The sequence below is a fragment of the Balaenoptera borealis genome (genome assembly GCF_965194805.1).
Source record: "Balaenoptera borealis genome assembly, chromosome: 16".
Classification (NCBI taxonomy): Eukaryota; Metazoa; Chordata; class Mammalia; order Artiodactyla; family Balaenopteridae; genus Balaenoptera; species Balaenoptera borealis.
Genome location: NC_138872.1, coordinates 78,308,208 through 78,335,270, shown reverse-complemented (window position 1 = coordinate 78,335,270; position 27,063 = coordinate 78,308,208). Strand labels below are relative to the sequence as shown.

The 27,063-nt window shown below is 51.7% G+C and overlaps 1 protein-coding gene and 2 long non-coding RNA genes across 3 annotated transcripts in view; 2 read left to right on the top strand and 1 right to left on the bottom strand.

Moving 5' to 3' along the window:
- Nucleotides 1-18,805, bottom strand: part of CASTOR2 (cytosolic arginine sensor for mTORC1 subunit 2) — a 59,936-nt gene extending 41,131 nt beyond the window's left edge. The window contains exon 1 of the mRNA XM_082358646.1: nucleotides 18,491-18,805. Coding sequence (XP_082214772.1) covers nucleotides 18,491-18,603 — 113 coding nt within the window. The 5' untranslated portion in view covers nucleotides 18,604-18,805. The remainder of the gene's footprint in view (nucleotides 1-18,490) is intronic.
- On the top strand, nucleotides 5,026-18,016 carry LOC309612693. The gene is made up of 2 exons (XR_014235347.1): nucleotides 5,026-14,375; nucleotides 17,518-18,016. It is a non-coding gene; the product is annotated as an uncharacterized lncRNA (long non-coding RNA).
- Nucleotides 18,806-19,304: 499 nt separating the features above from the next.
- Nucleotides 19,305-27,063, top strand: part of LOC309612682 — a 399,141-nt gene continuing 391,382 nt past the window's right edge. Inside the window, exon 1 of the long non-coding RNA XR_014235335.1 lies at nucleotides 19,305-20,639. This is a non-coding gene — a long non-coding RNA (uncharacterized lncRNA). The remainder of the gene's footprint in view (nucleotides 20,640-27,063) is intronic.

Here is a 27,063-nt window from a genome sequence, read left to right as displayed (position 1 = left end):
CAGCACCTCCAGCTGGGCCTGTTCAGCCTCGACTCCTAGCAAGCTGGGTGACCCTGGGCATGCCCTGAATCTCCCTGCGCTTTGGGCTGGCGCCTTGTCACTCCCAGAGTCAGAACCCAGGGCCTACGTGGGAAGGATCGTGGCTCCAGCTTTGCCAAGCCGCTGCCCTGTCCACCGCAGTTCCACGGGCCCAGCGCTGCGTTAGCTGGGGATGCAGACGTGATGATGTGTTTACATACGCGGGGTGGATGCAGGGAATAAGCAGAGAAGGGCAAGCAGGGGAGCGCTGGGGGTCCGGGACTCACGGAGGGCACCCTGGAGGTGGTGGCGCTGGAGCAGAAAGTTGAAGCAGAGCTAAGTGTGGGAGCAGCTGGGATGTCAGAAAGGAGCCCTGAAGTCCCCGGATGGAGCCAATTCCTGCTGGCCAGGCCAGCCTAGGTCCAACCACATCACACTACAGCATACCCGACTGCTTTGTCTAGGAGCCCACGGGGTGTGTCTCCACCATATGCCTGCAAAGGGTGGCACATACGGCCAGGTGTGACCTCACTCCGCCCAACCCTAAGCCAGGACAGCCATCGTTGAAACGAACCTGGCATTCTCTCTACTGAGTCCAAACAGACCTAGAACAGTGCTATCCAGGAGAGCTTCCTGGAATGATGAAAATGGTCTACACCCGCGTTGTCCAGTTGGGTTAGCCACCAGCCACGTGTGGCTACTGAGTGCTATGAAATGAGGCTAATGTGGCTAAAGAATTGAATTTTTAAAAAAATCTTACTTGATTTTAATTAATATGAACTTAGCTAGAGTTCATATTAATTAAATGTGAACTAGAGGCTACCGACTTGGACAGTACAGTTCTAGAACTTTTCTACCCATCACTCATTCAATAGCAAGCAGCCTCCACCTGAAACAATACCCATGTTGCCTCCGTGGCCTGCAGCTCCAGGTCATTCGGCTGCGGTTAACCCCCCAAGTCACAGGCCCTGGGACCATTCCAGGTCTGGATTCCATCTCTGTCTCCATGATGTCCGGAACCTCACTGAGGTCCTCAAGAGTGAAGGACTAGCTGCTGGCGTGAGGCGGGGTCTCGAGTTTACCACTACTTTCCCCCAGGAAAAGCCCCCCGGTTGTTCACTTAGCTCAGGGGGTAAAATGTTTAGCACTGACATTTAGCTCTTTTTTTTGTCTGTGTTTGGTTTTTTCTTTTTGGTTACGCTGCATGGCTTGCAGGATCTTAGTTCCCAGACCAGGGATCGAACCTGGTGATAGCGCACAGTCCTAACCACTGGACCACCACGGAATTCCTGACACTTAGCTCTTTTAATGAGCTCAACCTTGAGCCAGGGAGAAAGGGCAGGAAAACTGCTATTGTGCCCACGAGTACCTGACCTACCTGCCTCTCTCTTCATCCTCCCGTTACCAAGATGGGCACACTGAGGCTTTGGGACAGTCTCACCGGGGCTCTTTCCACTGGTCCTCAATCTCAACGGTCCAGGAGGGCTAGGGTGGCATGGGGGACACATAGGGCAACAACAGCCAGGGCTGCCAGAACAAAGCACTGGGGGCCTTAAACAACAGAAGTTTATTTTCTCACAGTTCTGGAGGACGGAAGTAGAACAGAGTGCTGGCAGCGTTTCTGGAGAGGACTCCCTCCTGGCTTGATGAAGGCTGCATCTTTGCCTGGCCTTCCTTCTGTGCACAGTGTGGAGAGAAAGCAAGCGAGCTCTCTGGTGCCTCTTCTCCTAAGGACACTAATCCTGTTGGATCAGGGCCCCACCGTTATGACCTCTTTTAACCTTAATTACTTCCTAAAGGTCCATCTCCAAATACATTCCCACTAGGGGTTAGGGCTTTAGCATATGAGTTTTGGGGGGACACAAATATTCAGTCCACAATACCCTTAAAGACACTGCCGGCTACTGAGAAGAGACTCGTGGAACAACTGGACAAATGACCAGAGATGATGGGAAAAGGGCTGAAATGAACATAAGCCCATGAGAAACGGTACAGAATGGTTCCCAAGCTGAAGGGAAGGGGCTCTGAGCTGAGCTGCAGCCTAGCTCCCCAGGGCCTGTCTGCACCTGGGGGGATCAGTGTGACCGCCACGTGCCTTGGCAAGTCCTCTCCTTTATGGACTCAGTTCCAAATCCATGAAATAAAAGAGCTGAACTAAAGATGTCAGGCTGGGTCCAGCCCAGAGTGGCCGAGAACTAGCTATTCAGTGTGCTAACATTCTCCACCAGGGAGGGCAGCGCTTACACCCAAATGGTGCCGTCCCAGACCTTAGGCTGGGGCAGGAGAGGGCTGGAAGGGACCCCTTGGTGGCCAGCCTCCAGCCCTGCACCTTCCTGCCCTGGAGCAAAGAACCCTCTGGTTGGTCTACTCTCCCTAGCTGTCCCAGGCTGGGGCAGGCTCAGTCAGCAGCAGAGCTATGCTTACTAACTGGACAGGGGTCGTCAGCCCCTGCTGCTTCCAAAGTGCGCCTGGCCTGGGGGTCCAGCTATGGCTGAGACATGCCAGCAAAGGAAGCCCCAGCCCAAGCTGTTGCGTTGTCCTGCACTCCTGGCTGATGGTGGCACCAACTTTCCAGAGTCAGGATGGGCCGAAAATCAACACAGGTACCCACTGTCAGCTCCTTACCACCCAACCTCTCCTGGGGGATGCAGCATTTTCTTTTGCTGGGTTTGTACCTGTCATTACCTCTCTGAGCTGCCTGGAGCAGCTCAATGACAGTCTAGTGGCCCTGCCCCACAATGAGAAGGGCCAGGCTCCAAGGGCCTTCCATGGGCTCTGGGCCAAATATTTCACTTTTATTAAAATTCTCACTTGGCTGTGGCCTATATCCCAGGGCCACATCCAATTTGCCAAAGTTGTGGAGGGAGTGAAAGTAAGGGAGACAGTGGCGTTAAAGTAATCAGAACATAACAATGTTAAAAGGAATTTCTGATGAGCTGGCTAAGTCAGTGTTATCACCCCATTTTGCAGATGAAGAAACTGAGGCCTGGAAAGGCTAACACTCCACCAAAGGCCGTGAGTTAAGTGGGCAGAACATGCTATGTGTGACTGGTAAGCGGGTAGGCCTGGGCCTCTGCGGTGCCAGCATCCTCCACCTGCACAGGAGGTGGGTGAGCTTCTTGCTGCATCTTTGGCAGCGGCAAGAAGGCTCTTCCAGAGCTCTCTGAGGGCAACAGGGGCCAGAAGCTGCCTACCCACCGCCCTGGGGCGGGTGGGTATCTTTATGGGGTCTGGCACACTTTACCTCTGGGACAGCTGTGAAGCCCCAGGGAGGGCACTGCTCAGGCCCAGCTGCTCCCAGAGCCTGGAGCCTCCCCATCAGCTAAATCTGGCAGGAAGGTGGAAAGGCCTGGGGGTGCCGGGACCTGGGCCAGTTTCCAACATTTGTGGAGGTGAGAGAGCTCTGGACCTGTGAGGGGGCAGCCCCTGGAGGTGTGGACTCAGCTTCAAGGGCTGGGCACACTGGGGATGCTTGAGTGTGGGCGTGGCTACCTGGGCCCCAGGGCCTGGCAGACAGATGTCTTCACCTGCACATGGAGGGGGACAGCGGGGGAGCTGGCCACAGAGATGGGCAAATACCCTGATACGAGAGCAAATAAAATCAGGGCTTTAACTATGGTGGGCCGACTAGAGGCTGGCTGCTCTGGAGGTGAAAGGCTTAAGACCTGCCACAGCCCACTGGGGGCGTGTGAGCTGGCTGGGGGAAATAAGATGAACGGTGACAGAGGGCCCCAAACAAGAAGACAAGCAAATGCCTCAGGGCTGGCATGTGTGTGCATAAACACATACCCCCAGAATGGAAGGTGACATAGAGGGGTCCTTCACCTACCAGGCTGTCTGATGACACACTGCGTGGCGAGGTGGTGGGAAGCAGGCCCAGGACACCCAGACAGGGATGTCAACGGGAACCCCTTTCCGCAGGCACTACGTGAGGACTTTTCCAACACACGTGCTCTGACCCCGGGTTCTGCTTCTAGGCATTTGCCTGCAGGCATATTCTCACGTGTGCAAAATAAGGCCTGTGCCCCAAGTTACGTGGTATGGCATTAATTGTAAATAATGACAAAAAAGGTTGGGAACAAAGGTCCACCTGCGGAGTAAGTTTAAAGATATGATGGTCACCTCGTCCTTGGGAAACTGTGCAACAGTTAAAACGAAGGATGTGAATCACCACTAAGACGAACTTCAGCTGAAGAATACCACGGTGCAGAATGGGAATACTGAGCATGGTTTAATACCAATTTATGTTAAAAAAAACAAAAAAAGAGAGAGAAAATACTACATACGCGTATTTGCATACACATACACACACACACACACACATATATATATATACACACGCACACACAGGAAATATCACCGAGATCCCCACTGATCTCCTTGTCTGTGGGGGCGGGAATTGGTTGGCTGAAGAACAAGGGTGGGAGGAAGCTTTTACTGGGCACCTTTGTGTAACTTTGGAATTCTAATAAATTGTGAATTTGCTATCTATCCAAAAATTAAAAACAAAGGGAAAAAAAAACAGAGGCAAGGAGGCGATAGGGCCAAGGTGGACTGCCAAGGCAGGGGAGCCAGGTAAGAGTGGGGTGCCAGCGGGGGGCACTGAGAGGGTGCAGGAAGGAGGGTGTCATGGCCAGGGGCATGGCGTTGGGGGCCAGACTATCCCGGGGATCAAACCCCAGCCCTGCTGTTGACTTGTGCTGTGACCCTGGCAGTCACAATCCTCTCCTCCTTCCTGCCCAGGACCCAGGCGACAGCCCAGACATAGCCTGATGCCAGAATGGAGGAGAATCAGAGGATGATGGGGTTCCCTGCCTCTCCTAGGCTGGGGGTACAGCCTCTCTTGCCCACCTGCAACCCTCTATTTGGGAGGGGGCCTGACCCTGACCCACCTAAGAAGCCAGGTGACCTGTCATCTTAAAGCAGACCCTGGCACTCTGCATTCTCACCAGCTAGAAGCTGCTTGGTCACCGCCACCCCGCCCCCCCACCCAGTAAGCCTGGGTCCTTCAGGGGTGGGTAAACAAAGAATGGGGAAGGCACCCCAAGATCTCCAGCCTCAATGTGAAGACAAACAGCCCCCCTAAGCCTTCCTGAGACCTGGTCTATGCTCACCCTCCTGCTTAGAGACCACAGCACCAGACCCAGTCAGAGAGGCCCAAAGCACAGCCTGCAAGGAGGGAAATGAGCATCTCCCAGAGCCCCAGACCATCTGGGGACATCTAGGGGTTATGGACAATGGATGCTCAGGGAAGCCAAGCCGATGACAGCCAAGGCCTGATGAGCAACTCCTAGAGGCCAGGCACTGTATGCACAAGAGCACATGAGGCTCCAACAGGACCCCAGGGGCTCAGCAGCACTTTCCAGATGTGAAAACTGAGACTTACTGCAGTGAAATGACTCCAAATGTGGCATATGGACTGAATGTCTGTGTCCTCCACAAATTCATATGTTGAAGGCCTAACCCCCGATGGGATGGTATTTGGAGGTGGGGACTCTGGGAGGTGATTAGGTTTGGATGAGGTCATGAGGATGGGGCCCCGTGATGGGGTTAGTGCCCTCAGAGAGGAAGAGAGAGCTCTCGCTTGCTTTCTCTGTCCATGCACATGCACCGAAAAAAGACCATGTGAGGGCACAGGGAGAAGGCGGCCATCTGCAAGCCAAGAAGAGAGCCCTCACCAGGAAGTGAATCTATTGGCATCCTGATCTTGGATTCCCAACTTCCAAAACTGAGAAATAAACTTCTGTTGTTTAAGCCACCCAGGCTGTGGTATTCTGTTATTGCAGCTCAAGCTGACTCATACAGGTGGCACAGTGAGGGTTCAAACTCAGATCCGTCAAGACTCATGCTCTCTCACTGACAATCCTCTCCACACACACCACCCCCCACACCCTGCAACACCTCCACCTCTCAACTTTCTTCTCATTCTCACTAGCCTGGATTTGTTGTCTGTTGTTCAGTATGCATTTTATTATATTAAATACACATAAAATTTACCATCTTAACGATTTTAAGGTATACAGCTCAGTGGTATTAACTACATTTACACTGTTGTGCAACCATCACCACCATCCGTCCCCATAACTCTTTTCGTCTTGTAAAACTGAAACTCTGTCTCTATTAAACGATAACTCCCCATTCTCCCTATCACCAGCCCCTGTGCGTCACCATTCTACTTTCTGTCTCTATGAATTTGTACAGTATTTATCCTTTGTGACTGGCTTATACCACTCAGTCCCCAAGGTTCATCCATGTTGTAGCAGGTGTCAGAATTTCCTTCCTTTTTAAGGCTGAACAGTATTCTACTGTACGCGTACACCACATTTTGCTTATCAATTCATCAGTCAGTGGATACTTGGGTTGCTTCCATGTTTTTGTTGTTGTGAATAATGCTGCTGTGAACATGGGTGTACAAATATTTGAGACCCTGCTTCCAATCCTTTCGGGTATACACCCAGAAGTGGCATTTCGCTAGCCTAGATTTCCCACACCACATTCTCTCTCATTTCCTTTTCCACTGGGCCATTTCTCTGGGCCTTTTCCCCCAGCTGTCCTCTTCCTTACCTGCCCTGCCCTCCCCTCTCCCACGAGCCTTCTTCGGCCCTGGGATTACACCAGTGACCAGATCCTGACCGAGGAGGCTGGACAGAGCCCACCCTCTCCTCATAACAGGGCCATCCCCTCCTGCTCCCAAGCTGCTCCAGCTCACCATGGGCCACACTGGCCAGGGCTCTGTGCTTTTGCACATGCTGTGCCTCCTTCTTGGAAGTCCCTTCTCTACCTCAATGCTTCAAGCCTGGCTCAGTGCTACCTCTCCTGGAAGCCCTCCCCGACCCACCTGGACTCAACTGTACTTCCTCTCCTGTACCTCGAGCTCCCCTGAGCCTTGAGGACTTTCCTCTCACCAGATTAGTGTAATCAAGATCTTGGAGAGCTGTCTTCCCCACCGTGCTGTCTACAACGAGTCCAGGGTTGGTGTCCAAGTCCTCAAAGGGCCAGCATGTGGCACAGAATGGGTATCGAGACACACTTGGGAACTAGTGGAGATGAAGGAAGCCTCAAGGGCCAAGAATCCACGCTAGGTGTAAGGAAACCCCAGAGAGCAAGAATGAACCATCTCCACGGTGCAGCCTCTGCGTTCCCAAGCCACCGTCCCATGGGCTTGATTCCCCCTGGGGTGGCAGACAAGCCCTCAGAAGCTGGAGGCACAGGCTTCCAGACCTCACAAGCACCTAACTGCTCCCACGGGGACCCCCCTTGGCCGGTCCCTGCCCTTGGTGGGTGAAGGGACGAGTCTGCGGAGGACACCTGCCCTCATGGGACAGAGGTGTGTGCGCGGGGTAGGGGTGGGGGTGATGCAAGAACCTTCATTCTGCAGGGGGACTCAGGGGTCCTGGCTTTTGAGAACAAGCGCTCCTCGGGGCATTAACTCAGGGCAACCTTCCAATGGTTTGATTTTTTACGGGGCATTTTAACAACACAGCTGGTGCCCAAGCGAGGCCGGCAGTACAGGTGGGCGCTGAGGGGTCTCGCGATCGCCACCATCTGAGAAGGGCTCCCAGGACCTTGCTGGGAGCGGAGAGCTCATGCCTTTGAAAGGACACCGGCGCTCTTGGTTCTGACAAGCTGCCCTTACAGCGGGCCGCCGGCCTAAACACAAAGGTTCTCGGGCCCACGTGCCTGCAGACTCCTCTTCTGCTGCTAGCCTCCCCATCCCCGGCCCCCTGGGCCAGTCTGTCAGTCCCCACAGCTCACTCAATTTAAAAAAAAACACCCCTGGTCAAATAAAAATCAGAATTAGTCATTCCATCCTGCAACCACCAGCTCAGCCCTTCCAACAATTCCAAAGCAGAACAGACCATCAGCACCGTGGGGACAGAGGCCACCGCTACCCCTTCGCCAAGGCGTGCAGTCCAGCCCAGGGCACTTCGGTCCTCAAAAAATATCCGTTGAATTCATATGAATGATCAGCTCACTGTGGGTCGGGTGCCTAAGCCCTTGATGTAAAATCTCCCACTTAATCTTCAGTGGAACCCAAAGAGCTCGATAGCACGGTGCCTATTGTAAAGATGGGGAAACTGAGCCTCCTTTGAGGCTCTCAACAACTTGTCCAAGGTCACAGAGCTGGTAAGTGGTGTACGTTGGATTAAAAATACGTTTTCTTGACTCTTACAAGTGTGTACGCCCCCTGAGAAATGGACCTTAGCACAGGCCTGAACCCCAGTCTGCTAGGTGTCTGCTGTGTGAATTGGGGTGAGTTACGAGCTGCTGACTCCACCGTCGGCTGGGAGCCCTCCTTCCTATGGAGCCTGGTGAGGGAAAAGGATGGAAAACCCTACTGCAGGCTGACACGTAGTAGGCTCTCAAGAAAGATCGCCGAGGCTTTGTTCTAAATCCATCCTATCAGTCACTGCCTCAGTGACTTTTGAACTCTGAAGGAAAAAGATTGAACTTTGAGAAAAAATTTCCACCCGCTGCCTTTCCTACTCAAGAAAGGGAGTAAATCGTGGGGTGGGGAGGGGCTCAAGGAAGGTAGGCCTGGTGGAGAGGCCCTGAGGGTGGAGAGGAAAGTCCAGGGGAGCGTCCAGGAGGCCCACCTTGGAGGGAAAACTAACCCTACCTTGAACGTATGCACCTTGTACTGCCCAGGGTCCGAGGCCTGTGCAGGAGGAGGGAGGCCTGACTTGACTGCCCGCCTCTCCCTTCCTGCCAGAACTATATACCTCCCGGCAGCCTGGGCTCAGATCAGGCGGCCACAGCCTAGGCTGGGTCAGCTGGGGAGCCCCCTCTCCACTGACAGCTGCCCAGGCCCCTCAAGGACCCCAAGAGCTACAGGAACCTACATGTCACACTTCCTTGCCTCCACTGATGCACCCGCTTAGGTGACACCAAGTTCCAGTGAGCGCTGTACCAGGAGGACCATGGGCAAAGCCTGCTGTGGCCAGGTGCTTAACCTGGGCTATCCCTTCCCCATAATCCTGTTCGCCCACAAAGACACCGAGTCTCCCAGAGGTTCAGTAGCCCAGACTGTGGTCACCCAACCGGTATGGGACTCCAGGCTCCTACCCATACTAAGCTAGTGTGGTGGTTTACGAACATGGACTCTGCAGCCAGAGGCCCTGGGTTCAAATCCCTACCCCTCAGGTATGTCAAATGGTGCAGCCGCTGTGGGAAACAGCCTGGCAGGTCCTCAAAATGTTAAACACAGAGCTACCATGTGACCCAGCATTTCCATCCCTAGGGATCTACCCAAGAGAGATGAAAACACACATTCACACCAACACTTGTACACAGATGTTCACAGCAGTGATCTTTATGATAACAAAAATGTGGAAACAATCCAAATATACATCAATGGATGAATAAACAAAATGTGGTCTATCCAATACAATGGAATACTATTCTATCATAAAAAGGAATGACGTATTGACACACAGGCTACAACATAGATGAACCTTGAAAACATGATGCTCCGTGAAAGAAGCCAGTCACAAAGAACCACGTATTGTATGATTCCATTGATAGGAAATGTCCAGAACAGGCAAATCCCTAGAGACAGAAAGCAGATTAGTACTGCCAGGGGCTAGGAAGTGTCTGCTTATGGTTTCTTTTGGGGTGACGATGGACGAGTTTTGGAATTAGACACTGGTGATGGCTGCACAACTCTGAATACACAAGAAGCTACTGAGTTGTACACTTGAAGAGGGTGAATTGTATGGTACATGAATTATATCTCAATAAAGCTGTCATTAAAAAAAAAACCCTACTCTTCACTTGTTGGTTTTGTGATCTTGAGCAAAGTCAGTGTCTCAGTTCCCCCATCTGCAAAACGGGGCCAGTAAATGTACCTACGTGCTAAGGGTTACTGTGAGGATTAAGTGAGTTAATGCATGACGTGCTCCAAGCCGCTGTCTCACTGGGTGCCAGCTCTTTCCCTCGGTCTGACTCTGCTGCCCACGCTACCCTGGCTCACCGCCATCCACTCACCCACCACACTGCCCTTTGGTTCTGCACACTCGCCAGGCTACTACCTTTTTCTTTTGTCCCCCAAATTTCTGTAAAACATACATGCTATCAAACTTATCATCTTGATCATTTTAAAGTTTACTTTTCAGTAGTAAGTGCATTCGTATTGTTTTGTAACTGATCTCCAGGACTCTTCATCTTGCAAAACTGAAACTCTATACTCACTGAATAACAAGTCCCCACTCACCCCCCCCTTACCAGCCCCTGGCAACCACCACTCGACTTTCTGTCTCTATGAATTGACTTCTCTAGGTACCTCATGTAAGTGGAATCAAACACTATTTGTCTTTCTGTGACTGGCTTATTTCACTCAGCATAATGTCCTCAAGGCTCATCCATGTTGTAGCATGTGTCACAATTTCCTTCCTTTTTAAGGCTGGATGATACTTCATTACATGTACAGACCACATTTTGCTTATCCGTGCGTTTGTCTGTGGGCACTTGGGTTGCTCCCACCTTTTGGCTATTGTGAATGATGCTGCCATGAACATGGGTGGGCAGATAAGACCCCAAGCTTGTAAGCCTAGCTCTCAGAGGTCAGAGTGCATCCAATATATTATAATTAAGGCAAGGAAGAGTGTAAGGCATCCAGAGGTGAGCTTCCCCTTAGAAGGTGTAATTTAACACACTCACCACAAACTGAGTGGCTAAAGGTTTGGGGGAACTGGCAGCTGGGGGTGATGCTGGTAGGCCTGTCAGCTTGTGCCAAGGTACAGCACTGGGTCTTGGACAACCAGAATCTGACTGCTCCAGCACCGGTGGGACTAGGCTGGTTTATTCAGGGCTGGTTCCTCAGACCAGAGGTCTGTTATAAGATAAACATTTGCCAGCAAGCGCAAGCTCAGTCCTTTGCAACAGAAGATGAGTTAGTGCAGTGGAGCACTGGTCCTGAGGAGGCCTGGACATGCACCTGGCGTGAGGACAGAGGGGGACCAGCTCTCCCACCCTATACCCTGAGGCACAGGTGATCCCAGAAAGCCACTTACCCAGCCCCAGGGTGGCTTCAAGAGCTATCTGGCTGGATGAAAGCTGGCTAGGGCGATCACACATTCTGGTTTGCCCTGTTGTCCAGGGTAATTATTTTTAGTGCTCCCTGTTATTCTCAGAAGTGTCCCCATTTGGATGATAAATTACATAGTCACCGTATCAGTTATCCACTGCATAACAAATTACCTGAAAACCTAGTCGCTTGAAACAACAAACTTGTGTATCTCTCACAGCTCCTATGGGCTAGGAATGTGGGCATGGCACACCTGGGCACTTCTGGCAGAGGGTTTCTTATGAGGTTGCAGCCCAGGTGCTAGCTGGGGCTGCGGTCATTGGAAGGCTTGCCTGGGGCAGGAGGATCTGTGGTCAAGGTGACCCACTCACAGGCTGGCTGTTGGTGGGAGGCCTCAGTTCCACTCCACTGTGGGCCTCTCCACAGGGATGCTTGAGTGTCCTTACAACATGGCAGCTGGCTTCCCACAGAGCAAGAGAGAGACAGAGCAAAGCAGTGCCAGGCAGAAGCTATCTTTTTAAGCCCTAGCCCCAGAAGCCTCGCAGTATTGCTTCTGTTCTCTTCTGCTCATTAGAAGAAAGTCACTAATCCAGACCCCACACTTAAAGGCAAGGGAGGTCTAGCTTTTGAAGGGAACAGTGTCAAAGAATTTGGGGTATTTAAAAACTACCACAGTTACTCTAAAACTAGGGCATGTGTGGTGGAGAGATGGGGCAAAGCCAGAGAGGACAGAAGTCAGACCAAAGAATATTCACAATGTCAGATAAGGATCAGGGGGCAGCCTGAGAACAGTTTTGAGCAAGGCAGAGATACAGTCAGAGATTCAGAGTGAACCATGACATCTACCCCAGCAGCACCTCTGGTGAGGCCACAGGGCCTCCACGCAGCCCCCGCAGTACCAGGGGTCCCCTCCTTCTGGGTCTTTGGGCCTCTCACCCTCTACCTTTGGCAGAGAACACACCTTTTCTTCCCACTGGACCAAAGCTCCTTTTGTGTCTTCCACTGGGCCCTGCACACAGCAGGTGCACGTTGCAGGGTTTCTGCATGAACAAAACATACCAATTTGCACCAACCCCAAGCTGTGGTCACACGGGCCACAAGTCCCAGCCTGCACTCTGCATACACCTTTCTCTTTCCAGCCTCCAGGCCTTTGCTCCTGTGGTTCCTCCTGCCCAGAGGGTTCTGGCTGTGCTAACCATTTGCATTGTCCTGGAGGCAGACGGCACTGGTGGCAAAGCTGTTTGGATAATTCAGGGGGGAGATGAGGAGGACTGGCGCCGGCAGAAGCAGGGGGCTCGGGTGAGGGGGGCGACCTCGCTAAGCAGTTGGATGTGGGGCAGGCCAAGGACAACTCTGTGCTTTCCATACCTGGTGCTTGGGAGCTGGGGCTGAGCCAGCCCCTTTCTCTGGGGCAGCAACAGGTCATGGATACCCCAGGCGGGCGTGGGAATTGGCTCTGGGGCTCACCCTGTGCTCTCCCCACCTCCTCCATCTGTGCCCACCCCCTCCTGCTCCCTGCCCGGCCTGTCTTCTTTCATCCCCAGCACCTCTACCTCCTGACATTTCCCTATTCCACCCAGACTCAGCTCACAGTGCCACCTCTTCTAGGAAGCCTTACTTGCTTGCAGCTGTGGGATGCTACAGCATTTTGGCTGCCCCTTTCAGAGCCCTAAATGCCTGGCGTCCTTGGCGAGGTACCTGGAGGGCAGTGACAGAATCTCCACTTCCTAAGTCAGAATGTGATTGTATGCGCATTAAGAAGCCTTAAAAAAATCTCCTAATCCTGGGCTTTTCCAACTCTGCCTCCGCAGACTGTCCCTGACCAGCTTAAAGGGCATATTCTCTCTCAGCTAATGCTTACTGGGGTTTACAGTGGACCAGGCTCTATTTGAAGTGCTTGTCATGGTTTGTCTAAGTCCTCACAACAACCTAGGCAGTGGACATGATCACTACCCGTTTTAGAAACTGAGCACACAGAGAGGTCAAGCATCTTGCCCAAGGTCACACCGCCAGGATGTAGGGGTGCTGGGATTCCACCCCAGGTGCCGGGTCCCAGGCCCTAACTCCCCTGCCAGCCTGTCTTTCTCTAATGCAATCAAACAGTGGCTTCAGCCCCATGCACTCAAGAAAACAGTGGACTCTGAATGGACTTTTTGCAACTTTGAGCTTTTCTCCTGTAAATGCCTCTACCCGAGACTTTCAGACTGCGGGTCCGGCCCAAGTGGGCAGTGTGGGTTTCTGTGAGCACGTGCTTACTGCATATCACTTTGGTGCTTTTTCTTGCCAATCAAATGAGATGGACTTTCTGGATACAAGCATTTCACAGGCAAAAAAAGAGGGTGCTGCAGCTTCCTGTCACCTGAACTTGCATTTCAGGATAATGATCTTGCCCCTGCCCCCGCTTCATTGCCATGGACTCTCAGTTGCCCCTGGGGAGTGGATGTCCAAACCGGTGTGATTTTAGACCTGGCTGAGTGGTCTCAGGACAGGTTCTGCGACCCCACTTCCTGGGTTCAAATCCCAGCTCTGCTACTTTTGTGTGTCCTTGGGCACTCAAGGTCCTCAGTTTCCTCATCTGAAAAATGGGGACAATCCAGCTCCAACTTTAGAGGGTTGCTGTGAGGATTAAATGAACTAACAGATATATGGTGCTTGGAACAGTGCCTGGAATGTAGTAAATGCTTTACAAGTGTCAGCTATTATTGTTGTCATCGTTGTTTTTAACCGTACACTTATTAATTATTCCCAGTTTTCCCTTCCGGGGTTGCAGACAGCAAATTGGGGTCCCCAAGGAGCCCCACCTCCCAGTGGCCACAAGCTTCCAGGCAGCCGGCCCCAGCTGCAGTGGTGGATCCTGATTAGTTCATGATAGTCTCATTTCCTGTAACTGTGACTGGTGGAGGCATGCTCATGTGCCTAGTTCTGACCAATGAGATGAGAGTCTGCGTCTGAGGTGGTGTGTTCCCAGAAAGGTTTTCTCATAGACCCTGGGAGGCAACAGCCCTTTCGCTTCCCTGAGTCCTCGCCACCCCGTCCTGTGACTGCCCATAATGCCTGGAGCTGCCTCAGCCATTCCACAGAGCCAAAGAGAAAGACCGGGCCCTTGATGACATCACCAAGCCTTTAAGTTACCAACCCTCAAACAGCCGGATTCATGACCTCATCGCGCAAAGTTCATACTTCTTATTGTTTGGGCCAGCTTATTTGCAGCCCAAAGGAGCCTGCTGATATTCCATGGTTGGTCACATTACATCTTTTTGAGATTAAGCCCATCATACCAGAGGAAGGATCTGAGCTCAGCTGTGCTCTCAGGGAAGACTTCCTGGAGGAGGTGAGGCTAAAATGGAATCTAAAAGAAGGAGCAGGTGGACAAGGGGGGTAGGGCAAAGAGCAACATTCCAGGCAGACAGACAAAGGCCTGAGGCTAGAGACACTATAGCGTGTGTGTATGCACGCAAATAATCTTTGTGGCTGGGAGCCATGTGAGATGAGACTGGAATGGTGGGGTGGGCTGCGGCGGGCCCTTGGCCAGGCTACAGAACCTCAGGCTATCACAGGGCGAAGCTCTGTGGTAGCCTTGATTTTGCTCAGCCAGGATCTCCGCCTCCAGCTTTGTGCCTAGAATAAGTGCACTCAGCCTGCCTTCTGCCCCCTATTCCAGCCACACTCAGATGCTACCCCGAGAGTTGGGGCAAGGGCACTGGGCCTTGTTTCTCCAGGTGTGATTCAGCCTGCCGAGCCTCTTCCAGCCCCCAAGGCACTCAGAAAAGACTCTGGCTGGAATCTGGGTCACTCTGCACGAGTCAGACATCCATCAGATAGGCAGTTACTAAGTGCCTACAAAGCAGTGTGCTAAGCACAGCAGAGAAAGGACCTGGTTCAAATCCCAATCCTGTTTCTTCCCAGCTGTGTGACCTTGAGCAGGCCACTTTACTTCTCCAAACCCAGTGTCTTCATCTCTTTGGAACAGATGGTAAAATCAGTGGTAGCTCTGTTATCTCTGGTACTGGAAGTGGGGTGGGGGGAGAAGGAAAAGATAAAAAGATGCACAAAAAGCTTCCTGAAAGTAAGGTTTATAATCTAGGTGGTGGGAGAATAAGACAAGCAAACGATATACTGTTATGGAAAAAAGTTCAGAAGTGATGAAAGGTTAAGGGGAGGAAGTAGAAAGTCTAGATGGGAAGTGATGAGGGACACGCATTCCTGGCAGAAGATAAGGCCCACAGAGGCAGGGCGGAAGGGATGCAGAAAGATCTACAGGTTCCATCCCGTGCTCCTAAAGCTTTAGAACAGTACGCTGCAAATACAAGGGCTGGACATAACTGTTGAATATGGGTGTCATTGAACCTGTAATAGCAAATCTCTAAGCTTGAGCCAGAAAGATGCTGATTCAAATCTGGGCTCTACCACTTACAGCATGACCTTGAATGAGTCACTTAACATTTGAGCCTCAGATTCCTTCATTGCAGATTCCTTCATTCCACCTAATTCACAGAGTTGTACCGTGGCATATGCAGGATACTGAACCAGGATCTGGCTAATTCCTATTTTAAAGCCCTAAGATACAGTGCCACCTCCTGCAGGAAGCCTCCCAGGCTCCCTCAGGCAGTCCCCCAGATCCTTCTGCTAGCCCCTAGGTACTCCCTTCCCTGCTGTATTGTGATTGCCTCTTCTTCCTTTCCCACCAGGCTCTGGGCTTCAAAGAGGAGGAGGCAGGGTATCTCAGCATCTCTTGAACCTAGCTGCACCCGCACACGGAGTGGGCATCTACTGATGCCACATCCCTCCCCAAGCCTCCACCCAGGTAGACATGAGAGGGAGGAAGTGACTAAGTCTGCTGGGGGTGGAGGGAAGAGGGGTTCATGAAAGTTTTGGGTGATAGCACTAGATCTTGAGGGTTGAATAGGAATTTACTGCTGGGGGGTGGGAGGAGGAGGTCCCAGGGAGAGAGAGAGAGAGAGAGAACTAAAGCAGGGAGGTGTGAAGGGAAGTAAATTGTGGGTCACACAGTATTTGCCAGAGAGTGACTAAAGATGAGAATTCTGGCTTCAGATCCCAAAGGGTCTCAAATGCCATGCCGAGGATTCACCCCTACAGGGAGTGACTGAAAACTTGTAAACAAGGCACAGTGACAAAAATGACAGGGCTATGGGCCACCACTTGGGGGCAGGTACTGATGGAAGAATCAAAAAAAGGACCAAAAGTTCTACCTGGATGACTGATCATTGAAAATTGCTTAAATAATATATCCACACCCCGCTACCCCTTATACTTGCAGAAAAGCCAATTCCCACAATCATTCCATGCTACACACACACAACAGCTCTGTGAAACCTAGGGGGCCAAGTGGTGCTGTCTTCATTACAGATGGACAAAGTCAGAGCCAGAGAAGGAAAGGGACCTTGCCATGGTCACACAGGCAGTGAGGGGGCTAGTCACAACCTGAAGCCAGTGTCCTGGCCCAGAGTGCTGGGGACGCAGGCCTTTGGCCATTTGACAAATGTGCTCAGCACCTTCTAGGGCCAGACCCTGCACACATGGAGATGACCTTTGACCTCTGAGTCATCTTGAGACTGGACTGGTCACCTGGGCCTCAGACCAGCTGCCTCTTGCAAGAGTGGGAGAAGCGGGACCCACTGAGGGGTGCGGTTTCTGTGGTCAGACAGGTCAGCAGGGGCTCACCCCCAGGACAGGCCTATCTATGAGTCCTCCAAACTGGACCCTGGGCTGGGGGCTGGAAGAGAGCCAATCCCTCCGTAAAGGGAAAGGGGCAGAGGGAGTGGCCCTCTGCTGCCTTTCTAAGAAACCCCCAAATGCCCCCTCCTCCCAGCACCCAGGCCCCGCACAGCAGCAGCCTGAGTCATCATCCCGGTGGTTTGAATGGTAGCCGAGAAATCAGCCAGGGGGCTGCCTGGGGCTGACGGCCAAGGGTTGGAAAAACAAGGCCATTTTCTCTTAACTCCAGCCTTGGAATCTCAAGACAGGCTAGGGGGTGGGGAGCAGAGGGCAGGTAGATGCAGAATGGGTGGGTGTCAACAACCAGACGGGGCTGGGGTGGGGGGCGAGGACGGGGGTGGGGGGAAAGCTCAGAATCCGAGCTGTTGGCTTTTGTTTTCAAATGACCTGTTTAATAATTACCTTTGCAAGCAAAGGAGCCAGGGCCCAGAGAAGGTGCGGATTCCAACCCTCCAGACCCCAGCAAGCAGCCAGAGAAGAAAGTAAACAAGATGCCACTGGCTCTCATTCCATCTCGCAAACAATGGCGGGACTGAGCTGCCCGCTCACACACACACATCGAAGTGAGATTTCCAGGGAAGAACTTTAACAGGCAGATAAGAGGCTCGGACTGAATTATTTCCCCACATCCCGGGAGCTCCCCTGAACTCAGCACCCAAGCGGGGGGGGGGGGGTAGCCTAGGGGCCCGGCATTTTAACATTAACCTTGACCTGTAATTTATTCATTCATTTTGCAGAGAAGGAGAACTACCTCCGCCTCAACGCCCGGAAAACCCAGCCAGCAACAACTTCATCTCTTTCAACAGTCACAATGGTGGACAAACAAGGGATTTAAGTTACAGCGGCTAGCTTGCACTCACACTCCACTGGGCTAGGGCTCCTTAAAAAAACACCACCTTAATCCAAGCACCCACCGGGGCTCACAAAAGTCAGACCCTGACCGGCAGTGGGAAAAATCCAACTTGTTTTTTTTTTTTTTTTCAACCTCCCAAGGCCTTCAACTATTTTTCTCCTGCAGCATCCAAGCCCAGCCTCAAGGCAGAGCCATAAACACGCCTGCTCCTCCCTCTTCCACGGTTCGGCAACCGCCCCCCCGCCCCCCCCCCAAACCTTCCCGGACCCAGAGGAGAAAGAACCACAGCGACCCTCACCCGCAGCCCCCTCCTCTGCCCTCCCCCAGCCGCCCGCGCCGTCCGCAATCCTCGTAGGCACCTTGAGATAAACACCCACTAATGATTTTATGATTTTCTGCTCTGGGTAGCCGCGCTCAGCAGAATCCCTTCCCCCGCCCAGGCGACGGGGGCCGGCCCAACAGAGGGATTGGGGGATGGGGGGGCGTTAGTTTGTTTTTTACACTGCCGCGTCTCCACACCTGTTTTTCATTCATTCATTCGTTCGTTCATTCATTCATTAGCGGATTCGTCACAGCTGCCTCCCCAGCCCTCTGGATCTCGGGGAGAGGATGGGAGGGGGCTAGGGTGGGGGAGACAGCGGCAGGGGTGCATGTTGTAGGGAGGGTCGGGGGGGAAGGACCCCGTTGGAGGGCATTTTGGGTGGCTTTGTCAAACACAAGACGAGCGATGCGGCGGGGGTGGGGCGGGGGCGCTCCCCGGGGCTCGAAGTTGTTTTCCGAGCCGCGGCGGCGAGGACAGCCGCCCGGGTGCGCCTCTTTGTCTCTCCCCGGCCGGCGCCGCGTCCCCGCGCGCTCACCTGGTCTTGGAGGACAAGAAGGCAAGTTTGATCAGGCCGTAGGTGAAGAGCGGGATACTCTCCTTGGCGACGCTGGCAACTTGCAGCCGGTGCTCCAGTATGTGGAGTTCCATCGTCCGCCCGCGCTCCGCGGCAGCTCATCCGCGGGGGGCGAGCCGCGGCCCCCGCCCCCTGCACGCCCAGCCGGCACCAAGCGCCGCGGGCAGCCGGCCCGGTGACCGGGAGCTCGGCGCCGGGCGGGCCGGGGCGGACAAAGGGGAGGCCCGCCAAGCCGCAAGGGGCCGCGGGCGGCGGGCGAGGGCGGCAGCGCTGGCGGAGCAGCAGCGCGCGGCGCCCGGCGCGGAGAGCAGCTGGTGTTCGCTGTAACAAACAACTTGCCACTCAAACGCCGGCCCGCTGGGCATGCGCGGCCGCCGCGGGGCGTGCCGGGACTTGTAGTCGCGCGGCCCGGTCGCCGGCGACCGCTGATGTCAGGGGCTGGGCGGCCGCCCTAGGGGCCCGCCCGATGCGCTTGGGGAAAATGCTGGAGCGCGGGTCCCCGCAGGCCGACGGGGAGGCGGAGGGCAGAAACGGGGGCATTTCGAGCCAGCCTGAGCCTGAGTGCAAGCTCTGTCCCTCAGAGCTCGGGACTAGGCGCTTTTGGGCGCAAAGCGAGTCGCCCACAGAACTCGCGCGCTGGAGGAGACCTGAGTCTGGGAGGGGAGAGATTTGGAGAAACCGGTAATTACAGTGCAGAGAAGCAAAACAGAGAGGGGTGCGGGAGACAGAGATGGGGCCTTGGGGGGTTTCCTGGAGGAGGGGACATCCAGGCTGGGTTCTGAGGGATGAACGGGAGCTCGCTGAGGAGGGGGAGGGGACGCGCGGGGTTGGAGGCCAGCAGTCTTCCAGGCAGAAGGAACAGCGTGTCCAAAGGCACAGAAGCGTGAAAGCCCCCACGGTGCTGTGTTTGGCTTTGTTGGAGCGGAAAATGTGAGGGAGGAGAGGCAAGAGATAAGGCAGGCGCAGTCACCAGGAGTCCGGTCGAGAGGGTCATGTGTGCAGAGCTAATGAGGTGGCCGTTTATCCGGCGGGAGAGAGGGTGATGGGGACTGAGAATTAGGGAAAAGTCCGAAATACACACGAAGGGCTTCCCACCTCCGGGCCGGTGTGCCCGTGACTACGTCCCGCAACGGCTCCCCCTTAATGGCTGACTGGAATTTTGAAATTTTCTAGGTTAAAGTTACTGGTGCTCTGCTCGTTGGCAGAGTAATTTGGGGACGTGATGGGTCAGGTTTACCTGCTGGGCCTGTCTGAGAACTCTCTTGGAGGAAGATTCTGGTCATGCCCTCTCACATTCCTCTCTCAGCCCACCTCTGTGAGGTAGGGACACATCAGGCTACCGCATTTCCACAAAGGGCCTTGAAGCCTGCAATCTGGTGGCTCTTAAAGCGTGTTGACCCCCTTCCCGGTTTACTTTCACTAAAGAATTTATCACCATCTAATAAAGAATATTCTTTTTTGTTTTGCTTGTCTGTCTCCCTCTTCTAGCATCTCAGCTCCATGAAGGCAGTGGTTTTTGTCCTCTGCTGTATTCCCAGTGCCTGAAATGTGGCTGGCAGGTGAGAGACATGCATTCAGTATTCATGGAATGCATAAATGCATACATCTATTCCTTTAGCATCTAGAGGCCTAGAAGGCCCAAAAAGAAATGCATTCAGGGGCCAGGCAATTGTGAAGACGTGTGAAGCAGCTGGGTATCAGACAGTTGGAAATGGTACAGGAGAAGGGTGGCCAACCTGAAGGCATAAAATTTATTAAAACAAAACCCCCAAACCAAAAAACCAACAGGTGAAACCAAACAAACAAGGCTAAAGGCAGGATTTGGTCAGTTTTCTGACTTCTGCTTTGGATGGCCTAAGTCAGTAGTTTTTAATCTGCAAGCCATGACCCATGAGTGGGTGGTGAAATCAATTTAGCAGGGCATGACTAGCATTAAAAAATAAATAATACTGAATAGAAAATTACACAGAGCTTTGCACATAGTATGGGTAGGTTACTATTATCTTTTCTGTGTTCCAGGAAACTTTCGTTTTGGCCACACATGTACGTGTGGGCACGCAGGCATGTGTGTGCGTCTCTGTGCGTGCATGCACTGGATCTTTATGCAAAGGTATTTCTTTTTGTGCGTCTTGGTCAAAAACATTTGAAAACACCGGGCCTTCTAGTTAATAAAGCCAGACTATTGTAAAGTTTGCAAATTTAGACCATGTTGGTTGGATTTATAGAATTGCTTTCACTGAGCTATATTTGGTGCTTAAGATTTCTGTGACACTGACACCTGAAATGAATGTTGGGATGTTGAGCAAACTGACCTCTAGGTTGCCAAATCCAGAGGATGGTTTCAGGCTGGGGCTAGGGTGAGACATTCACTCTCAAGGTCATGCAAGTACTGGCGTGGCATGTTCTCATGGATTTCACTCCTCTCTTGATTCCTTAGCATTGTACTCTTCTGGTCCTATCCTGGTTCTTCTGGTTTTCCCTCTTTGGTTTCTCCTCCGCCCAACCCTAAAATGAGCAGAGGCCCACCTGGTGTTCCTGCCTATAGTGTATTTTTACAGCAGTGGCTGCCAGTGAATCATGCCTCCTGGTAAGCCATCCCACACTGACTTTGGGTTTGGCCGTGTGAATTTCTTTGGCCAATGAAGTCTTACCTTGGTAGCACATGTACTTGGTAAGTCCTGCGCATTGAGACTTGCCCACTTGGATGCTCCCCTGAGGCCACTATGCTGTAAAGAAGCCCAAGTGAAAGTTAACATGGAAAGAGAGGCCCAAGTGTTCCAGCTGTTCCAGCTGAGCCCTGTCCCCTGCCGACAGCTGGCGTCAACCAGACATGTGAGTCTTGGACCTTCTAGCTCACTGTCCAGATGAGTGCAGCCCCATGAATGAGCCAGGTGAAACCAGAAGAGGAGCTACCCAACCAACCTATAGAAGAATAATAAATACAGCTGACCCCTGAACAACGTGGGTTTAAACTCCTCTGGTCCACTTATACACCGTTTTTTTTTGATAGTGGATAATGCAGTGCTGCAAGATCCATGATTGGTTGCATCTGTGGTTGTGGAGCCGTGGATATGGAGGAGCCACGTATATGGAGGGCCATCTATAAATTATAAACAGATTTTCAACTGCAAGGAGGGTCATCATTCCTAATCCCCTCCTTGCTCAAGGGTCAACTGCAGTTGTTTTTAGCCACTAAGATTTGGAATGGTTTGTTATGCAGAAATACCTAGCTGATACATTCCCTCAACCCTCATCTTCTCTCACTGTGTGGGTGGACTCAGTCTCTGGCTTCTAATATTTTGAGGGCCCGCAAATTGACAGTTCTAGCTCAGAACATGTTCCGGAGGCCCTGACTCACATATCTAACTTCCTAGTCATTGGTGACATCCACCTAAATGTTCACAGGCTTGACCAGCCCAACCTGTTCACACCTTACCTCATCATCTAACGCACCCCAGCCCTTTTCCTCTTCCTCCTGTAGTCTCTGTCTTGGTTGATGACATCATCGCCAATCCCTAAAGTTATCAGCCTGATATGGCATGTTGTGATTTCCAAGATGGTTGCAACAAGATTTTTTATTCTGCGTGCTCTCCTGGCAACGTGACATTGATCATCAACCCATCAAGAGGTGGGTCAATGTTCCCTCCTCTTGCATCTGAGCAGGCCTGTGACCACAGAGGAAACAACACCTGTGACTTTTGAAACTCGGTCATAGCTGCTGATCCTGTTTCCATCTGGTCCTCTTGGGACATTCACTCTCTGAACGCCTCTGTCATGCTGTGAGGAAGCATGGGCCACGTGGACAGATCACAAGTGGAAATTTGTTTTGGTTTGTTAGGGCTGCGTAACAAAATAAGACAGACTGGGGAATTAAACAACAGAAACTTACTGTCTCACAATTCCGGGGGCTAGAAGTTCGAGATCCAGGTGTTGGCAGGGTTGGTTCCTTCTGAAACCCCTCTCCTTGGCTTGTAGATGGCCACCTTCTCCCTGTGTCCTCACGTGGTCTTCTCTCTGTGTGTGTATCTGTGTCCTAATCTCCTCCTCTTATGAGGACACCAGTAATAATGATTAGAGCCCACCCTAATGACCTCATTTTAACGTAATTACCTCTTTAAAGACCCTATTGCCAAATACAATCATATTCTGAGGTAGTGGGGGTTAGGACTTCAACATATGAATTTTGAGGAGTGGTGGGCACAGTTTGGCCCATAGGTTTCAGCTGACAGCCAGCATCACCACCAGACCTGGGAAGAAGCCTTCACCTGACACAAATGAGAGATCCTGAGCAAGAACCGCTCAGCTGAGCCCAATCAGCCTCTCATGAGCGATAATAATAAAATAATTATTGTTGTTCTAAACCACTGCATTTAAATAGCAATAGATTATTGGAATATTCTAGAATCACCCTGGTTGGTGGTGGTGATGAGGGGGTGGGGGACAGGGGAGAGCTGACCAGGGAATTATCCTGGTCAGGATAATTGATACCTCTTGCTTCCCCGCTCCCCCATCTAATCAGTCACCAAGTCTTAATGATTTTGTTTACTGCACACCTCTGTAACCCAGCCTGTCTCTTCACCTTGACCATCATGTTCCCACGTCCTAGATTGTTACAGTGGCCTCCTAATGTCCATTCCATCCTCCTCGTGTTGCCAAGGTAGCTGTTCTATGCTGTGGCCCTACCACCTGTAACTCTTTCAGCGACCATGGCTCTCTTGAGAAAACCAAGCTCAGATCCTCCATAGATGGTCTTAATGTGAAGGGAAGGAGGCTTCCTGCCTCCTAGACCCAATATGGTAGTCATTGGCCAAACATGGCTATTGAGCATTTGAAATGGAGCTAATGCCATGAGAAACATAAACTTTAATTTTACTTCATTTTAATTAATTTGAAATTAAAAACTGATACTCAATTCAGTTATTGGAAAGTATTCAAGTATGTTTGGAAAGAACTGCCAACTGTCCTGGTTTTCCTGGAACTGAGCTTTCAGGATGTGGAACTGTGAGTTTTAAAACCAGGACTTGGGTAAACAGGGATGAGTTGGTGACACTACTGTGAAACAACTTGGTTATGGAAATCTATGAAATCCAAATACAGATCAAGTGTTGTGGATGAGAATTAAGCATCTGAATGGAGATGTGCCATAAATGTCAAATATATTCTGGCTTTCAAAGACTTGGTATGAAAAAAAAAAAGTAAAATATCTCATTAAAAATTTCTTATATTGATTACATATTGAAATGATAGTATTTTGGATATTGGGTTAAATAGAATATATTATTAAAATTAATTCCATCTATTTCTTCTTTACTTTTTAAAATTCAAAGTCACGTATAGCTTGCATTATATTTTTATTAGGCAGCCCTGCTCTAGAGCAGTGGTTCTTAAACTGTGGCTGGTGTCAGAATCACAGGGGCACTTGGTAAAGATGCTGAGGGCCAGGCCCTGTCCTGCTTTGAGGAGCCTGGGTCTCTGTTCTTCATCAGCTCTCCAGGCCTCAATCACTCTGCCGTGGTGGGGTGGTGTGTGGGAATGTAGATGCCAGCAACCCCTTTCTTCTTAAGTCTGGGGTCTCTGGACCTAAGAAAACAATGCCCAAGAACCGGCAGGACTTCTCGCTCTGCCTGGCTAAGGCCTAGCGTGGGTTTTACCAGCATGGGCTGCTCAGATGGCGTAGGAATGGAAAAAGAAGAGAGGGAGGAGACGGCCAGGAGAACTAAGGGGCATCTTTTTCTGGGGCTCTGATTCTTTCTGGATCCTTCTCTAGTCCCTAGGTGAGCTGACCTCAAATATCTTTCCCTGGGTTTGACAAACAACACTGAGGGCCGTGGGGAGTCACTGAAAGTTCTGAGCCGGGGAGGAGCCCGATGAATTGGATGCCCTGTTGGCCTATTCTGAGGGACCCCAGGCCCCAGCCACCTCCCTTTCCCACACTTTTCCACAGGACTACAGGAAGAAGCGATTTCTCAGATTCTTTGCTAGAGATGGCCCCTCCCACACGCTCGCCTGCACTCCCACAGGAAAGGATTACTGGTGCCCAAAGTGCAGTGGCCTGAATTACTGTAAACTGTCACAGCTTAATCCCCATCAGCCATCATCCTGGTCTCAGGCGGAGGCTCTTCCTTCCTTGGTGCTCCCAGGCCTGCCCAGCCTTGCCAGGAGCCCCCAGAGACCAGGTCCCAGCTCTGTGCTGCAAATCCACACTTAGACACCAGGTGTCACTCAGCCCCACCAAGGGAGAGAGTGTGCGGTGTGGGAAACCAATCAACCAACCAACCAACCACCCAACACTGCATCCTAGAGAACCAGGCCTAGTCTGAATTTGGCCTCTATTCCATTCAGTGCTGTGCAAATTACATCTTTCTTTGCTTTGGTTTCCTCATCTGCAAAATGGGCATAATGGTGCCTCTCTCATAGGGCATGTACGTGTGGGGATTAAATGAAAAGAACGCCTTTGGGAAAGCCTCCAGCGCTGCTCCTGGCACTCAGTAGATGCTCAGTAAATATTTGTTGAATGAATTAATGAATTAATGCGTGGATGGGCAGCTCTTTGGCAGTCTGGCCTCAAGGGCAGGCCCCCTCCGTGGTTTCTATTCTACTCCTTCCCGGCTTGTGGCTCCCCGCAGTGAAGGAAGAAAGTAAGGAAATGGGTGTGTCTAGGGCTTCTCCTCGGTGCCTGCGTGTGCCTCATTGCACCTGATTCCCTGGAGAGGTAGGGATTCATATGCTCATTTTACACATGGGGAGACTGAAGCTGAGGGAAGGTCAGGAGGAGAGGACCTGAGGACACAGCTTTTCTTGGGTCTCCCAAGGGCCTGCACCAGGGCTGAGAACACAGTGCTACTAAAGGAAGGCCCACTGGTTGAGTCAATGAGTGAACATCAGGCACCGTGATGACGCTGAGTGCCCCATCCCCTTTCTTGTGACATCCTTGGGCAGGGCTAGGGCAGGACAAGAGGCACCAGAGTCTGTCTTCTCTCTCTCTCTCTGTCTTGGATTATTTCCTTTCATACCGTCCTCCTGCCTCCTCCCCTTCTGTTCCTTAGCCTGTGCCCTTTCAGCAGTATTTTCTCCTTTCTTTCCCTTCCTTCCTTCCTTTCTTCCTATCTTTCTTTCTTTCTCTTTCTTCCTTCCTTCCTTTCTTTCCCTTCCTTCCTTCCTTCCTTTCTTTCTTTCTTTCTTTCTTTCTTTCTTTCTTTCTTTCTTTCTTTCTTTCTTTCTTTCTTTCTTTCTTTCTTTCTTCCTTTCTCCTTTCCTTTCCCTTCCCTTTCCTTTTCTTCCTTCTTTCATTCTTCCTTACTCCCTGCTTCCCTCCTTCTCCGTCCCCCCCCCCCACCTTTTGTTATAATCTGTGACTGAGGACCAGACTGCATAGCCTCTAAGAACCAAAAGGTTGACATGCTGGACGATAGAGGCTGAGGGGCCTCCACACCCCTACCATTCACACCCCAGTACCTCAGTTTCCTCATCTGTAAATTGGGTTGTTTTAAGGACTTGGGGTGGTATGTGTAGGTGCTGAGTACAGGCCTGACCGATGGGAAGAGCCTGATGGGTGTGAAGCGTTTCTGATGTTATTTCACCTGTGCCTAAGGCAGGCCTCACTGCAGCTCTTTAATGTCCTGGGAACTGATTCTGGAGAGCATCAAGGTCTGAGATTCTGAAGGTATGATTTGGGGTAAATTGTGCATCAATTTCGTGATCACTAAAATGCAAGTGTCTGGATGGCTGCTTCCCAGGAAAGTGGTGAGCCATTGATCATTAGGTTGTTGGGAAAATGATAGCTGAGTCCTGTGGAACTAACACACAGCCTAATTTGGATTGTAAGTTCACGGAGGGTAGGGCTGGGATGATGTGTGGCCTTCCCCGGGGTGGTGTTCATTCAAGGCTTGTGGAGTGACTCAGGATGCACATGTGGTGACTGGCAAGTAGGGGTGGCCTGAGGGTCCCGAGTGACCCTAGATCCAAAGTAGCCCCAGAGTTCCTTCTCGGCAGGTCACAGGAGAGAGAGCTGTACCCAGGACATCTTTTTGCACATTGCAAAGGTGATTTGCTCTCTTGGGAAGGAATCTGGTCTCTTTAATATCCTTTGTGAAGATGCAGAAACATCTGCAGTGGAGACTGCTGGGATTGCTCATGAGATATTAGCCACATCTCAGTGAAGAGAGCAATTTATCAGAGGACGTTCCTTCCAGTGACAGAGAACCTTTCAGAACTTGATTGCACTTAATGTACCAGCCTTTCCAAAGTATTTTATTCCACCCTCAAATGAGATAATGAAGCCCTTTAATTTACTGTTCAACTCCCAGACAGAGTGAGCTGGTCAGGCCCGAGGAGACAGAAGGCTGGACCCAGGCTCAGGAGGCCCAGTGCACCTGGTGTGTCATCATGGCCTTCTCAGCCTGGAGCTGCCCATCTCCTGTTGGGAGGTGGTATGGAGCCCCAGGCAGCCCAGGGTAAATCCCAGTCTTGCAGTTTTCTTCCTGTGTGTCCCCAAGCCAGTCACTTACTCTCTTGAAGCCTCGGTTTCATCATCT